Source organism: Engystomops pustulosus, chromosome 2 (genome assembly GCF_040894005.1).
Source record: "Engystomops pustulosus chromosome 2, aEngPut4.maternal, whole genome shotgun sequence".
NCBI classification, from domain to species: domain Eukaryota; kingdom Metazoa; phylum Chordata; class Amphibia; order Anura; family Leptodactylidae; genus Engystomops; species Engystomops pustulosus.
The window spans coordinates 249,416,860-249,434,206 of NC_092412.1; the positions used below are offsets into that span (position 1 = coordinate 249,416,860).

At 47.4% G+C, this 17,347-nt stretch overlaps 1 protein-coding gene across 1 annotated transcript in view; it reads left to right on the forward strand.

Moving 5' to 3' along the window:
- Window positions 1-3,092: 3,092 nt before the first annotated feature.
- PCP4 (Purkinje cell protein 4) overlaps window positions 3,093-17,347 on the forward strand; it is a 65,279-nt gene continuing 51,024 nt past the window's right edge. Inside the window, exon 1 of the mRNA XM_072133236.1 lies at window positions 3,093-3,248. Coding sequence (XP_071989337.1) covers window positions 3,240-3,248 — 9 coding nt within the window. The 5' untranslated portion in view covers window positions 3,093-3,239. The remainder of the gene's footprint in view (window positions 3,249-17,347) is intronic.

The following is a 17,347-nucleotide window of genomic DNA, read 5'->3' on the forward strand; positions in this document are numbered from 1 at the left end:
GGTCTCCACCAGTCTCTGGAGTCAGTTATGGTCTCCACCAGTCTCTGGAGTCAGTTATGGTCTCCACCAGTCTCTGGAGTCAGTTAAGGTCTCCACCAGCCTCTGGAGTCAGTTATGGTCTCCACCAGTCTCTGGAGTCAGTTATGGTCTCCACCAGTCTCTGGAGTCAGTTATGGTCTCCACCAGTCTCTGGAGTCAGTTATGGTCTCCACCAGCATCTGGAGTCAGTTATGGTCTCCACCAGTCTCTGGAGTCAGTTACGGTCTCCACCAGTCTCTGGAGTCAGTTATGGTCTCCACCAGTCTCTGGAGTCAGTTATGGTTTCCACCAGCCTCTGGAGTCAGTTATGGTCTCCACCAGTCTCTGGAGTCAGTTATGGTCTCCACCAGTCTCTGGAGTCAGTTATGGTCTCCACCAGTCTCTGGAGTCAGTTATGGTCTCCACCAGTCTCTGGAGTCAGTTATGGTCTCCACCAGTCTCTGGAGTCAGTTATGGTCTCCACCAGTCTCTGGAGTCAGTTATGGTCTCCACCAGCCTCTGGAGTCAGTTATGGTCTCCACCAGCCTCTGGAGTCAGTTATGGTCTCCACCAGCCTCTGGAGTCAGTTACGGTCTCCTCCACCAGTCTCTGGAGTCAGTTATGGCCTCCATCAGTCTCTGGAGTCAGTTAAGGTCTCCACCAGTCTCTGGAGTCAGTTATGGTCTCCACCAGTCTCTGGAGTCAGTTATGGTCTCCACCAGTCTCTGGAGTCAGTTATGGTCTCCACCAGTCTCTGGAGTCAGTTAAGGTCTCCACCAGTCTCTGGAGTCAGTTATGGTCTCCACCAGTCTCTGGAGTCAGTTAAGGTCTCCACCAGTCTCTGGAGTCAGTTATGGTCTCCACCAGTCTCTGGAGTCAGTTATGGTCTCCACCAGCCTCTGGAGTCAGTTATGGTCTCCACCAGTCTCTGGAGTCAGTTATGGTCTCCACCAGTCTCTGGAGTCAGTTATGGTCTCCACCAGCCTCTGGAGTCAGTTATGGTCTCCACCAGCCTCTGGAGTCAGTTATGGTCTCCACCTGTCTCTGGAGTCAGTTATGGTCTCCACCGGCCTCTGGAGTCAGTTATGGTTTCCACCAGTCTCTGGGGTCAGTTTGGTCACTACCAGTCTCTGGAGTCAGTTATTTCCCGATTTCTGTTGCGTGAAAGTCGGCACTGATGCGCCAAAATCTGATCACGTGCGCCAGAATCCCCGGGCACTGAGGGGGCATTATACTGTGTGGGGGCACTGAGGGGGGATTTTACTATGTGGGGGTACTGAGGGGGCATTATACTGTGTGAGGGCACTGTGAGGGCATTATACTGTGTGGGGGCACTGAGGGGGCATTATACTGTGTGGGGGCTTTGACGGGGTATTATACTGTGTGGGGGCACGGATGGCGCATTATACTGTGCGGGGGCACTGAGGGGGCATTATACTGTGTGGGGGCATTGATGGGGTATTATACTGTGTGGAGGCACTGAGGGAGCATTGTACTGTGTGGAGCCACTCAGATGGGCATAATAATATATGGGGGAACTGAGAGGGTAGTATACTGTGTGGGGGCACTCAGGGGGCATTATGATATATGGGGCACTCAGAGGGTATTATACTGTGTGGGGGGCACTGAGGGGGCATTATACTGTGTGGTGGCATTGGGGGGGGGCATTATACTGTGTGGTGGCACTCGGGGGTTTTATATTGTGTGGGGGCACTGAGGGGGCATTAAACTGTGTGGGGGCACTGAGGGGGCATTATACTGTGTGGGGGCACTGAGGGTGCATTATACTGTGTGGGGGCACTGAGGGGGCATTATACTGTGTGGTGGCACTCGGGGGTTTTATATTGTGTGGGGGCACTGAGGGGGTATTATACTGTGTGGGGGAACTGAGGGGGCATTAAACTGTGTGGGGGCACTGAGGGGGCATTATACTGTGTGGGGGCACTGAGGGGGCATTATACTGTGTGGTGGCACTCGGGGGTTTTATATTGTGTGGGGGCACTGAGGGGGCATTATACTGTGTGGGGGCACTGAGGGGGGACTATACTGTGTGGGGGCACTGAGGGGGTATTATACTGTGTGGGGCACTGAGGGGGCATTATACTGTGTGGAGGCACTGAGGGGGCATTATACAGTGTGGGGGCACTGAGGGGGCATTATACTGTGTGGGGGCACTGAGGGGGCATTAAACTGTGTGGGGGCACTTAGGGGGGCATTATACTGTGTGGGGGCACTGAGGGGGGCATTATACTGTGCGGGGGCACTGAGGGGGTATTAAACTGTGTGGGGCACTGAGGGGGCATTATACTGTGTGGTGGCACTGAGGTGGGCATTATACTGTGTGGGGGCACTGAGGGGGCATTATACTGTGAGGGGGCATTATACTGTGTGGGGGCCGGAGGGGGTATTATACTGTGTGGGGGCACTGAGGTGGGCATTATACTGTGTGGGGGCACTGAGGGGGCATTATACTGTGAGGGGGCATTATACTGTGTGGGGGCCGGAGGGGGTATTATACTGTGTGGGGGCACTGAGGGGGCATTATACTGTGTGGGGGCACTGAGGGGGGCATTATACTGTGTGGGGGCACTGAGGGGGCATTATACTGTGAGGGGGCATTATACTGTGTGGGGGCACTGAGGGGGCATTATACTGTGTGGGGGCACTGAGGGGGGCATTATACTGTGTGGGGGCACTGAGGGGGCATTATACAGTGTGGGGGCACTGAGGGGGGCATTATACTGTAAGGGGGCATAATATTGTAGGGGGTTATAATACTGTTAAGTGGCAAGGGGCTGAAGTATAAGCCATAGTAACAGTCTGAGAATACCTGTGATGGGGTAACATGGGCTGTGGGCAGAGGGATACCAGGGAGCTATGGCTCTATAGGTTCTGTATTATCATCATGTACATATTGTATATATTGTCATGAGATGTTATTATGCACAATTACATCTGTTTCTAAGCTCCAAGCCCTGGACACCCTCCGCTCTGCACATTGCAGCGCTCCCTGTCACTCCACTTCTCACCACTAGGTGTCCCCTCAGACTTTGCCATAAGACACTGTCAGCTGCAGGTCTCCTATTGGCTGGCAGGACCAGTGATGCCACAGGGTAGCCCCTTTTAAGAGAAAAAGCTTAGTACATTACACCAGCTCTAGCCGTACGTCCTTCAGTGCTATAACCAGGTGGAGACCTAAGGACTGTCATCTCAACGCCACCATGAGCGAGGTAAGTGATCAGGGCTAGAAGAGCGGAACATCTGCAGCAATGCAACGCTACCTGTATTATACAGATGTAGCAGAGCCAAATGTGCTCTTCAACCATTTTTGACTTACGGTTTTACCAGCAAATCTTTGTGAACTGCCTACAGTCTTATCACTATACGTCGCACCAGGTGACAAACTCAGCACTGCTACATCCGAGGTCAGTAATAACCCTGAATGTGGTCTCTCCAGTGCTCACAAGGTGCCGGGACTTGTGGAGGACCTCATTTGCCTGTTGTGTGGGTCCTTAGAGGGTAATATTATCCACCTTTGTTTGTTCTATAATTATGTCCTATAATAACACGCGGCGTAAATCCTGAACAAACATCGCCGGGCGAGCGGGATAAATATTTCACAAGTATTGATTTGCATTCCCAGGTAACAAGTCTGCTATCGATGCATGAGATGCGGATGAATATTTAATGACGGGGGACACGGGGAATGAATGACTTTATGTTCTGCAGCGATTACACCTGGGGGATACTCTGCCGTGTACTTACATTATACATCTATATCTACATCTATATATATATAATACCGCGCTCTATACACATATGTAACACTGTGCTCTATACACATATATAATACCGCACTCTATATACTATATATAATACCGCACTCTATATACACATATATAATACAGCACTCTATATACTATATATAATACAGCACTCTATATACACATATGTAATACCGTGCTCTATATACACATATATAATACAGCACTCTATACACATATATAATACAGCACTCTATATACTATATATAATACAGCACTCTATATACACATGTATAATACAGCACTCTATACACATATATAATACAGCACTCTATATACTATATATAATACAGCACTCTATATACACATATGTAATACCGTGCTCTATATACACATATATAATACCGCACTCTATATACACATGTATAATACAGCACTCTATACACATATATAATACAGCACTCTATATACTATATATAATACAGCACTCTATATACTATATATAATACAGCACTCTATATACACATATATAATACCACACTCTATATACACATATATAATACAGCACTCTATATACACATATATAATACCACACTCTATATACACATATATAATACCGCGCTCTATATACATATATAATACAGCACTCTATATACTATATATAACACCGCACTCTATATACACATATATAATACAGCACTCTATATACTATATATAACACCGCACTCTATATACACATATATAATACCGCACTCTATATACATATATAATACCACGCTATATACACCTATATAATACCGTGCTCTATATACATATATATAATACCGCACTCTATATACATATATAATACAGCACTCTATATACACATATATAATACAGCACTCTATATACACATTTATAATACCGCACTCTATATACATATATAATACCGCACTCTATATACACATATATAATACCTCACTCTATATACACATACATTGTCTGCAGGTGACGCTTTTTCCGTGTATAGCAATACTGTATCTGCTCCAGGTAATAGCAGGAGACCCAGTCCATGGACGTCTCATAAGACACAGATGTACGGAGGATATGAGGTGCAGGAGGACGAGGCATCGATACACATTAAGACAATGTAGCGAGATAGAAACGTAGAATTAAAACTCGAGGTTATGAAACAATTCATACACTGACATTTAGGGGACACAGATATATTCTGATACTTGGAGCTGGACAGGGACACACTGACATTTTGGGTACAAGACAATGACCTGATGATATTTGAGGTACTGGATAAATAACATATTGGGGCACATTTACTTACCCGGTCCCGTCGCGATCCCCGAGGTGCGTTGTCCGAAGAGGATGTAGTCCGGCGCAATTCACTAAGATTGTGCGCCCAATATCCTGCATGTGTCTCTTCCCCGCTCAGGTCCCTGGAGTTCACCTTCTTCTTCCTGGTGCATGTAAGTGCATTGTCCGTGTATAATGCGCTGTGCGGGGAGTCACTAAGATTGTGCGCCCGATATCCTGCATGTGTTACTTCCCCGCTCAGGTCCCCGGAGTTCACCTTCTTCTTCCTGGTGCATGTAAGTGCATTGTCCGTGTATAATGCGCTGTGCGGGGAGTCACTAAGATCCAGCACCCGATATCCTGCATGTGTCTCTTCCCCGCTCAGGTCCCCGGAGTTCACCTTCTTCTTCCTGGTGCATGTAAGTGCTAGGGCTTTCAACACAATTCGAATTTTAAATCCACGCTCAGTCGGGTTGTCTGATTTGTGTTGCATAAAAGTCGGCGCAATTGCGACAAAATCCGATCGTGTGCGCCAAAAACCCCTGTTAAATGCGGCGCAAATACTGGAAATAGTCGGGAAACCCGAAGGAAATGCGGTGTGCGGACCTTTTATAAATGTGCCCCAATGACTCCTGGGGTACAGTACCTGTCATGATGACTATTGGGGCTCAGGACAATGACCCCCCATTGACACTCTGACATGTGAATTCCTGGCTCATTGATTTATGCAAACATTTCCAAGGTGTCTTGTAAAAAAAAGAAAAGGTTGTGATGTGCAGGGAACAGGACAGAACAGAGCACTGACATCCAGGTACCAGGTGCGCAAAGGCATTTGGGGTGACTTCTAAGACTTGATGGGGAACATGATAATGACAGAATGACAGTGACACGCTGACACTTGGGGTACAGGACAGGGACACGCTGACACTTGGGGTACAGGACAGGGACACGCTGACACTTGGGGTACAGGACAGGGACACGCTGACACTTGGGGTACAGGACAGGGACACGCTGACACTTGGGGTACAGGACAGGAACACGCTGACACTTGGGGGACAAGACAAGGACACGCTGACACTTGGGGTACAGGACAGGGACACGCAGACACTTGGGGGGACAGGACAGGGACACGCTGACACTTGGGGGACAGGGACACGCTGACACTTGGGGGGACAGGACAGGGACACGCAGACACTTGGGGGACAGGGACACGCTGACACTTGGGGTACAGGACAGGGACACGCAGACACTTGGGGGACAGGGACACGCTGACACTTGGGGGGACAGGGACACGCTGACACTTGGGGGACAGGACAGGGACACGCTGACACTTGGGGGACAGGACAGGGACACGCTGACACTTGGGGTACAGGACAGGGACACGCAGACACTTGGGGGGACAGGACAGGGACACGCTGACACTTGGGGGACAGGGACACGCTGACACTTGGGGGGACAGGGACACGCTGACACTTGGGGGACATGGACACGCTGACACTTGGGGGACAGGACAGGGACACGCTAACACTTGGGGTACAGGACAGGGACACAATGACACTTGGGGGACAGGACAAGGACACGCTGACACTTGGGGGACAGGACAGGGACACAATGACACTTGAGGACAGGACAGGGACACGCTGACACTTGGGGGACAGGACAGGGACACGCCGACACTTGGGGGACAGGGACACGCTGACACTTGGGGGACAGGACAGGGACACGCTGACACTTGGGGGACAGGGACACGCTGACACTTGGGGGACAGGACAGGGACACGCTGACACTTGGGGGACAGGACAGGGACACGCTGACACTTGGGGGACAGGGACACGCTGACACTTGGGGGACAGGACAGGGACACAATGACACTTGGGGTACAGGACAGGGACACGATGACACTTGAGGACAGGGACACGCTGACACTTGGGGAACAGGACAGGGACATGCTGACACTTGGGGGGACAGGACAGGGACACGATGACACTTGAGGACAGGGACACGCTGACACTTGAGGACAGGACAGGGACATGCTGACAATTGGGGGACAGTACAGGGACACGATGACACTTGAGGACAGGACAGGGATACGCTGACACTTGGGGGGGCAGGACAGGGACACGCTGACACTTGGGGGACAGGACAGGGACACGCTGACACTTGGGGGACAGGACAGGGACACGCTGACACTTGGGGGACAGGACAGGGACACGCTGACACTTGGGGGACAGGACAGGGACACGCTGACACTTGGGGGACAGGACAGGGATACGCTGACAATTGGGGGACAGTACAGGGACACGATGACACTTGAGGACAGGACAGGGATACGCTGACACTTGGGGGGGCAGGACAGGGACACGCTGACACTTGGGGGACAGGACAGGGACACGCTGACACTTGGGGGACAGGACAGGGACACGCTGACACTTGGGGGACAGGACAGGGACACGCTGACACTTGGGGACAGGACAGGGACACACTGACACTTGGGGGGACAGGACAGGGACACACTGACACCTGGGATACAGTTCAGGGGGACACTGACAGTTGGGGTGCAGAACGCTGATACTTGGGGTCAATACTCCCACCCATCATCTCCACTGATATCTTTGGATATTTCCCCTGAGCTCCTTCTTCTGATTATCGTCAATTATAACATTTTCCCCAGAAATTAAAATGGCAGAATATTTTCTGGGAGCGGGGCCCTGGGAGGACAGCCGGGGAGCAGTGCATGCTGGGAGCGGCAGCGATATCTGTGACTTCTCTCCTCCGACTTTTGTCCTCCGCCATTCATCTTTTTCGGATTTCCCATCCAAATTATGTTTTGAATTTAGAAATTTCTCTATTCAAATCAATTCCAGCAATTTCCATAAATTTCAATTAATGTCTGACTTTTTCGCGAGGCCTGAATGTCATTTCCATGGCAGAGCGATCCATCACGCCTCGGGCGGCGCTCCCTCCTGTTTTTTCTTTTTTTTTTGACTAAACAACAACCTGGTGACAAGATGATGTATGACGACTCCACTCGTCCACACTGGAAAGTTTTGGTTACGTCGCCCTCATTAACACCCGCCTTGTGCTGAGCTCAGCGCTCACATTTTGTCAATTTTTATCACCTGTCTTCTGAATTGATCGGTGAGGAGATCGCTGATGCTTTATAATCCAGGAGAATCGATTCCACCATCACTTAAACTCAACCCTGACTCAACAGTAGGTCTTATCCCCAAAGAGGGGTCTATATTCTCCAAAATGTAGGGCGAGGTCCATAGTCCACATTAGACAAGTCCCGCTATAAACCTGTTGTACTACTAGCCAGTAATAAGGCTAATCTCGTGTGTCATTTCCCTGCAGCGCCTCTATAGGCCAAATGAAGTATTACATACTAAATGCAACATTTTATACAGGAAATCTGCCATATAAATCAAACCACCCAAAATACATGTTTAAAAAACATTGGTCTTATCCCTAAATGGTTTCTTTCCATGGCTGCAATGTTAAAAAATCAGTTTGTAAACCTATATGCAACTCAATGGGGCACATTTACTTACCCGGCCGACAGAGTTCACCCGAAGTGCAGTGTCCGACATCAATGCCCTGTGCCGCGATTCACTAAGATCGTGCGCCCGATATCCTGCATGTGTCGCTTCCCCGCTCAGGTCCGACAGAGTTCACCTTCTTCTTCCCGGTGCATGTAAGTGCATTGAATGCGACACAATTTGAATATTTAATCCCGAGCTCAGTCCGAATCAGTCAGAGCATCCAATAGCTGCCCCCCCCCATTTCTTTCACATGAAATTCGACAATTTCGAAATTGACAATTCGATCGCGTGCAACACAATCCCCAATTCTATACCTGTCACAGCACCGCAAATTTAAAAAATCAGACTAAAGTGCGATCTGCAGACCCTTAGTAAATGAGCCCCAATGGGGCACATTTACTTAGCCGTCCCGTTGCGTCCGGGATTCACTAAGGTAGTTCCTCCGCCGTCCACCAGGTGGCGCTGCTGCGCTGAAGTTCCCCGGAGGCGCGCTGGAATGCCCTGAAATTCACCGGCCTATACCTGGTGAAGGTAAGTGTAATTTTCGCGACATCCATGGAAGTATAGGGAGGAGTAGAAGACCATGGAGGCTGCTGTGATTTCATGTGATCAGATATCAGAATCTGTAAAGCTCTACGGAATTTGATGGCGCTTTATAAATTAAGATTATTGTTATTATCGACTGCACAAATATTACAGGGTAAATTTTTCACAAATACATCTAGTGACAGGTTCCCTTTAACTCAATGGGACACATTTACTAAGAACAGTGCAGTGTGCACTATGTGCAGTTCCCTGTGTAGTGTGCAGGGGGCGCCAGATTCAGGATTTCTGGCCGTTCTTCATGAATCTGGCGCCCCCTGCACTGCTCCTGCACTTTTTTTTGGTGCACCTTTAACATGGGGCATGCAACACATTTCTGTTGAACTTTGCATGTTAAATCTGGCGCAGCGGGATGCCCCCCTTCATTGCAGAAGCTACTTTGTAGTATCTAACGAAGTTGTATCCCTAAATTGGTTGCCCCATGAGCAGTAAGAACGTAAGAAAGGCATCTCCTGGCCACAAGCAATACAACCTTAGAAGACGATGAAAGTTGAGACTGTTGTCAGGGTCTCACCATCTTATTCTTCTCCTATCGGTGGAGGATCATCTCCTGATGTGTAGGATGCCATCTGAATCCAAAAATTCTTCCATGGGGAGTTGGTGGCCCTCAAGAAGCTGGAAGAAGAAAGGTCAAGGAGAAATTAGTAGAGTTTTGGTGGTAGCAGAGGATAATAAGAAGCTTACGGATAACATTAGCACAGTTGACCACAGGTCTAGAAGCTAGAGGTGGCCTGTTGGACCATGAGCAATGGGTTCTGGGCGAGCAGTAAGAGGCCTCTGGGTCTTTGTTTACTTGATGGCCTAGGGCAGCAAACCTGGTTGATGGAAAGTCAAGTATTGCGCATTGTCTATTAATATTGTAATGGAGGTTCTTCAGAAAGTTACTTACTCTTTGCACACAATCTCCATGGTGGCCAAGAAATGAGGACCCCCATAGAATTCCCTAAAATGGTGTATGAAGACTGTGGGGCAGATTTACTTACCCGGTCCGTTCGCGAACCAGCGGCGCGTTCTCTGCATTGGATTCGGGTCCGGCCGGGATTCACTAAGGTAGTTCCTCCGCCGTCCACCAGGTGGCGCTGCTGCGCTGAAGTTCCCCGGAGGCGCGCTGGAATGCCCTGAAATTCACCGGCCTATACCTGGTGAAGGTAAGTGTAATTTTCGCGACACATTTTTTGTTTTAAATGCGGCAGTTTTTCCAAATCCGACGGGTTTTCGTTCGGCCACGCCCCCGATTTCCGTCGCATGCATGCCAGCGCCGATGCGCCATAATCCGATCGCGTGCGCCAAAATTCGGGGAAAGTCGGTGCAAATCGGAAATATTCAAATATACACGTCGGGAAAATGCGAATCGGGCCCTTAGTAAATGACCTCCTGTGTGTTTGTGTGAGACAATGCTACCTGGAGGACAAAGTAATAGTCAATTTGGACAAAGGTGCAGATATATTTATTGGGGCGTGAGAGTTGGAGAACACGGAGGAATGGATAGAAGAGTTGGGAGGAATCATAGAAGAAAGAGAAGTCAACAAAAGGTCCATATTTTGGCTGTTGAGCTGCAGGCAACCTCTTTTTTTGGAACAAAGCAAATTGAGTTGTTGCCCATAGTAACCCCTCAGATTGCATTCTAATATTTTTGTAGATTCTAATCTGTAATTTATTTTGAAATGAGCCCTTTTAACGTATTTTTATTCCGATAAATTATGTCCAGGAAAAAAAATGGGGGATAAGAATTTAATCCTCCTCCACCTCCTCCACCAGCTCCATCTCTTTGCTTCCTTTAATAGGTGTCGCTCCTCTGTTTACGGTGCAGTTGCAATTTTGTTCACAAATAATCATTGACATCGCTTTATACAGTCATGTGGGTGGAGCACCAGCAAAGGATTACTGCAACGTTTTGACACATCATATTTCTCAGGCTTCCCTTCTCAAAGCTGTTTAAACAAACACCAGGAGATCCTCCATAGACATGCACTGTACAGGCTGGAATACAAGTGTCTATGGGGGTGTAGCTGGACATTATTCTTTACATCTTTTATATTTGTTCTCCCTCCGCTGTCCCTTAGTGGCAGCACTGCCCATATTAGGAAATCCTGATATGATCATACAAGGCTCGTGGAGAATCAATTCTACCATCACTAAAAGTCAATTCGAGAGTCAAAATGAAGTCTTCTACCCAAAAAGGGGCCTAAGATCTCCAAAATAGGGGGCGAGGTTAGTCCATTATGAACAATCCCAACTAGGAGTGGATTGTAATACTAGTCTGTACTGGTGGGGTGATCAAGCGTTTCATTTCCTAGAGTGCCTCTGCAGGCCACATGAAGTATTGCATGCAAAATTTGACTTTTTATTAAACTTTATTGATAGATGTACATACTGGGTGCTCCAAAGAGACACATCGGTGGGATTTCCTATATAATGAAGACCACTTCTCCCTGTCACAAGAGGTGGAGTATCTATTCTCCCAGTCTACAGTCTATTTCCTTATCGGTCCATGGGATAACACAAGTACAAGAATGATTTAAAAAGCCTAGAAAGTTTTACAATTTCAGAAACTTTTTGCATCATTCAGTTTCAGGAGTATCCTGGAAGTCCAGGACCGTTCTGACGCTCTCTTGTGTATACTCCACCGGACTCATTGATCAGTGCCTGTTGTATTCAGGGGTTAATCACCATTAAGAATCTTTTTTTCCATGTGTAATGGGACGTTGTGACACGGATACGGCGGCCGTGTAGCCTGATTGGTGCTTGATAGCTGAGCATATGCCGGATGGGTAATAACAAGCGACGTTCTAATGACACGAGTGTCAGGATGATAATAACGAGCGGCGCTGCCTCCTCCTGATTAATGGAGCGCCATAATATCAGACATTAATAGTCCGCCAATCCCGCGCCCCCCCGTGTGATGAGGATGTGTCACTTGATTAATGTCCCGTCCACACTCGGCAGCGACGCCTGGGACACGTTATACTAGATGTGTAGGACCATTGTTATTCATGTAGCAGAGCTGAGTGTGTCATAGGTTCCGCATCTGCTTTGTAGACAAATGGAGGTTTGATTTATTTGCTGATACAAAGTTACAAATCCTCTGCATAGCAGTGCACTTAAAGGGGGTTTCCAAGACTAAAGATAGACATGAGATACCCTAAGGTGAGGTTCTGATGACTAACACTCCCCTGATCTGCTGTTTAAAGGGGCTGTCAGATTGGCAGTCTTTCCCTTTACTACCAGGTAAAGCACCACACTTTGTTTAGTGGCAGTGATTGGTATTGCAACTCATTCCTTTTAGTTTAAACACAACAGCTGCAAGAATGTGACATCCCTGGTTCGAAAAAGAAGCATTGTCTAAGCATTATGTGTTATTTTTACACAGATGATCCACCGGGGTTCAAGGTTTTGACCCCCATTTAATAGTCAAAAATGAATTGACAATATGCTAGATCTAAATGACAAAAAAAGTTCTGGTTCCCTACAGCCACCTAGGGGGAGCTCACTATCTTATTGTAGCTTATACATAGAACTCTATGATAACACAGTACACAGTAAGCTCCTGAGCTCCATCTAGTGGTGACTGGAATAAGGAATAATACATATCTGTGCTTAAACTCTCCTGTGCTGCTGTGGATACACAATTTAAAACACTTATATTGATCTATATTTGCAGAGTAGATATACATTGTATATACTATTCCTTTACTCCAGAACCTGATATGTGTTCTTTGATTGGATACAGTAATGTGCGCTGAGCCGCCATCCGATGGTTCACATCAGGACACGGATTTTCATGCTGCCGATAAAATCAGGAAGCGATTGTCTAATAGCTGCACATTATTGGGAGAGCGGTTATTAGCGCCTGTGTTACCGGAGCAGCGTTTCTGCACTAATAATTCTGCACATTGCAGAAATCCTGCACATGGCAACAGCGCGGATAACCAGGAGATGGAAGATGTAACGTCACAGGAGGAATGTGCTGCAGGATACACAGGACACACACAGGAGGAATGTGCTGCAGGATACACAGGACACACACAGGAGGAATATGCTGCAGGATACACAGGACACACACAGGAGGAATGTGCTGCAGAATACACAGGACACACACAGGAGGAATGTGCTGCAGGATACACAGGACACACACAGGAGGAATGTGCTGCAGGATACATAGGACACACACAGGAGGAATGTGCTGCAGGATACACAGGACACACACAGGAGGAATGTGCTGCAGGATACACAGGACACACACAGGAGGAATGTGCTGCAGAATACACAGGACACACACAGGAGGAATGTGCTGCAGGATACACAGGACACACACAGGAGGAATGTACTGCAGGATACACAGGACACACACAGGAGCAATGTGCTGCAGAATACACAGGACACACACAGGAGGAATGTACTGCAGGATACACAGGACACACACAGGAGGAATGCGCTGCAGGATACACAGGACACACACAGGAGGAATGTGCTGCAGAATACACAGGATACACACAGGAGGAATGTGCTGCAGCATACACAGAATACACACAGGAGGAATGTGCTGCAGCATACACAGGACACACACAGGAGGAATGTGCTGCAGGATACACAGGACACACACAGGAGGAATGTGCCGCAGGATACACAGGACACACAAAGGAGGAATGTGCTGCAGGATACACGGGACACAAACAGGAGGAATGTGCTGCAGCATACACAGAATACACACAGGAGGAATGTGCTGCAGGATACACAGGACACACACAGGAGGAATGTGCTGCAGGATACACAGGACACACACAGGAGGAATGTGCCGCAGGATACACAGGACACACAAAGGAGGAATGTGCTGCAGGATACACAGGACACACACAGGAGGAATGTGCTGCAGGACACACAGGACACACACAAGAGGAATGTGCTGCAGGATACACAGGACACACACAGGAGGAATGTGCTGCAGGACACACAGGACACACACAGGAGGAATGTGCTGCAGGATACACAGGACACACACAGGAGGAATGTGCTGCAGGATACACAGGACACACACAGGAGGAATGTGCTGCAGGATACACAGGACACACACAGGAGGAATGTGCTGCAGGATACACAGGACACACACAGGAGGAATGCGCTGCAGGATACACAGGACACACACAGGAGGAATGTGCTGCAGCATACACAATACACACTGTGTAGATGAATGGAGGGCACAGTTTAGCAAATATTTTATACCAAAACTCTTTATTTTTATCTTACATAAGATCTGCCCCCAAAGCACTTACATATAATCCCCACCCCAAAGCACTTACATATAATCCCCACCCCCAAAGCAGTTACATATAATCCCCACCCCCAAAGCACTTACATATAATCCCCACCCCAAAGCACTTACATATAATCCCCACCCCCAAAGCACTTACATATAATCCCCACCCCCAAAGCACTTACATATAATCCCCACCCCCAAAGCACTTACATATAATCCCCACCCCCAAATTGGTCAAATATAATCCCCACTCCCAAACTGCTCATATATAAGCCCCAACCCCAAAACTTATTGATGACTGGACCAGTTTGAATGCAGAAATCAGAGCACAAGACACACCCCCAGTGAAGCTAGCAGAGAAGCTACAATCCTGGAATATCATTCCATATATTCCAGTTCTGCTGCTACAAGCAACATACACCAAGGTATGACTCTCTCCAGGGACAATACATAGCAGAGAGCACAGGCCACAGAGGTGTGAGGAGACTCCCCCAGAAATACTTGCAGAAGCTACAATCCTACAATTAAATAGTAACAACATAACAAATGTATGATTAAGGATCTCCAGAGACAATACATAACACTGGCTGCAGTTTGCATGGTCACACCTGCTGACAGGTTCCCTTTAACTATTACACGCATCCCCCCCACCCCCTCACATATGTAACAATGCACACACAGGTCCACATTGTAGCCATATTTGGATAATGTATTTGGACAAACTATTTCTCAATTTGCAAAGGAAATTTTTTGTGCAAAAGGGGGGGGGCCTTTAACTTTTTCCAGGTTTTCCGCGTCTCTGGAAGTGGATCCAAACTATGGATCCACTTCTCTGTCCATGGTCTATGACACTATGAAGTAACTCATTATGGAGTTAACCCTGTGCTCAGGTAGAGCAGAATTTGGTGGCGCTCGTTCATTCTAATGTCATCCATCATAAGTACTTACCGTACAGGAATCTTACAAATGAGATGAGATAGATCTGATGACGGAGGAGACGCTGGTGGCATAAAGACGTGGGCTGCTAAGATTTTCGGCTTTTTAAAAATATTTCTTCTAAAATTAAGTCTGCCCCAAAAAGTTGCATGTGTTAACTGTATAATTGGCTGGCACCTACAGGGGGCACTACAAATAAAAAAGAGCCGAATTCTGCAGGACTCATTGGGGCACATTTACCCGGTCCAGTCGCGATCCAGCGGCGCGTTGTCCGACGTGGATTCTGGTCTGCCGGGATTCACTAAGGTCGTGCACCCGATATCCAGTAGGTGTCGCTGCTGCGCCGAGGTCCGCCGGAGTTCACCTTCTTCTTCCCGGTGCATGTAAGTGCTGATCTTGTGACACAAATTCTTTTTTAAATTCCGCAGCTTTTCCGAATGCGTCGGGTTGTCCAACGGCCACGCCCCCCCATTTCTGTTGCGTGCAACCCGGCGCCGATGCGCCAAAATCCGACCGCGTGCGCCAAAATCCCAGGGCAATTCGGCGCAAATCGGAAATATTCGGGAAACCTGACGAAAGTGCGGCGTTCGAACCCTTAGTAAATGAACCCCACAGTTATTGTATTCCTAGATCCTTGCTAGAAGCCGGGGTCCTGTTCCTCCCTTCAGGCCCCTGGTAAGGTGTAATTCAATGAATTTTTATCTTTATGCAAATGAGCTTCTCAGTGCACTGTGGGCGGGACCTCTCCAGCAGGTGCACCTGATTTCTTCTACCTATGTTACCCGTCACTACTTAACACTTCCCTTTTATACAAGAATTTGTATCTTCCTTAAAGGAAATCTACCATTTGATTTGATGCTTTGTGAACCAAACATACCTTGAGAATGCTGTAGCTACACTGATGCAGAAACATATCTTGTTTAATCCCCGAATTGAGTGGATTTGCTAAAAAAACTATTATGATAATGAGGCTCTTTTGCTCCTGTGGCTTCTCCAGCACTTCCCCTCTTACCCTAATTATACACTGCTCCAGAGAATGATGTAATTCCTATGTTGTCACTGACAGGCAGAAGTAATCAGTCGCTACACCATCCCCCAGCTGCTCTGTATTAGTCATCCAGCTGAGGTTGATTAGTCCTGTCTGGACAGTTCAGGAAGCTCAGTGTAATGTGTTTATGTAGGCAGCCAGCTTGCACCCAGCTTTCTCAAGGTCCTGAATTTAAGCAAAACCACTTGGATCAGGGATTAAACAAGATATGTTTCTGCATTAGTGTCGCTACAGCATTTTCAAGGTATGTTTGGTTCACAATGTATAAAAACAAATGGTAGATTTCCTTTAACAATAAGTTACAGAAAAGAGAAAATGGTTGTACCGACAATTACAGCCCCGCCTCCAGGGCACCAATAAACTAATTTGCATATAGTGGGATTTTCTCTCTAAAATTACAGATTAGTTGGGAAACAAGAAATGCTTGTGCAGAAAGCTTATAATCCGGAGGCTTTACTTACCAAATGACTCCCTTTAAAGAGGTCAAAATATCCTGTGTAGATTTATGTCTAATATCTATATAGGAAAATTGAGTTCTGTTTTTTTTAGATATAGGACAAAATCTATTGGAGAGGCATAAAAAATTCTATTCAATTCAGGGACTGTAGTCTTTTTATACATTGAATTCTTTGTTCCCACAGTGCACAGCACAGCTCCCTCTAGTGGTGACTGCAGGTAGACAACTTTATATCATTGCTCTCTTTGTCTGTGCGGGGGATTTGGAGCTGCGTATCAGTGAAATAATCATGAAAAGCTCTCAATGTATTAAGGGATAAATCGGCACAATATGTTGAGACAATATTTGGGACCCTGTTCTGTGACAATGTGATGTCATCCCCTATAGTCATCCTCCAGGATATCTTGGAGTTCGCTTCTTTTTGAAAGACTTACTGTA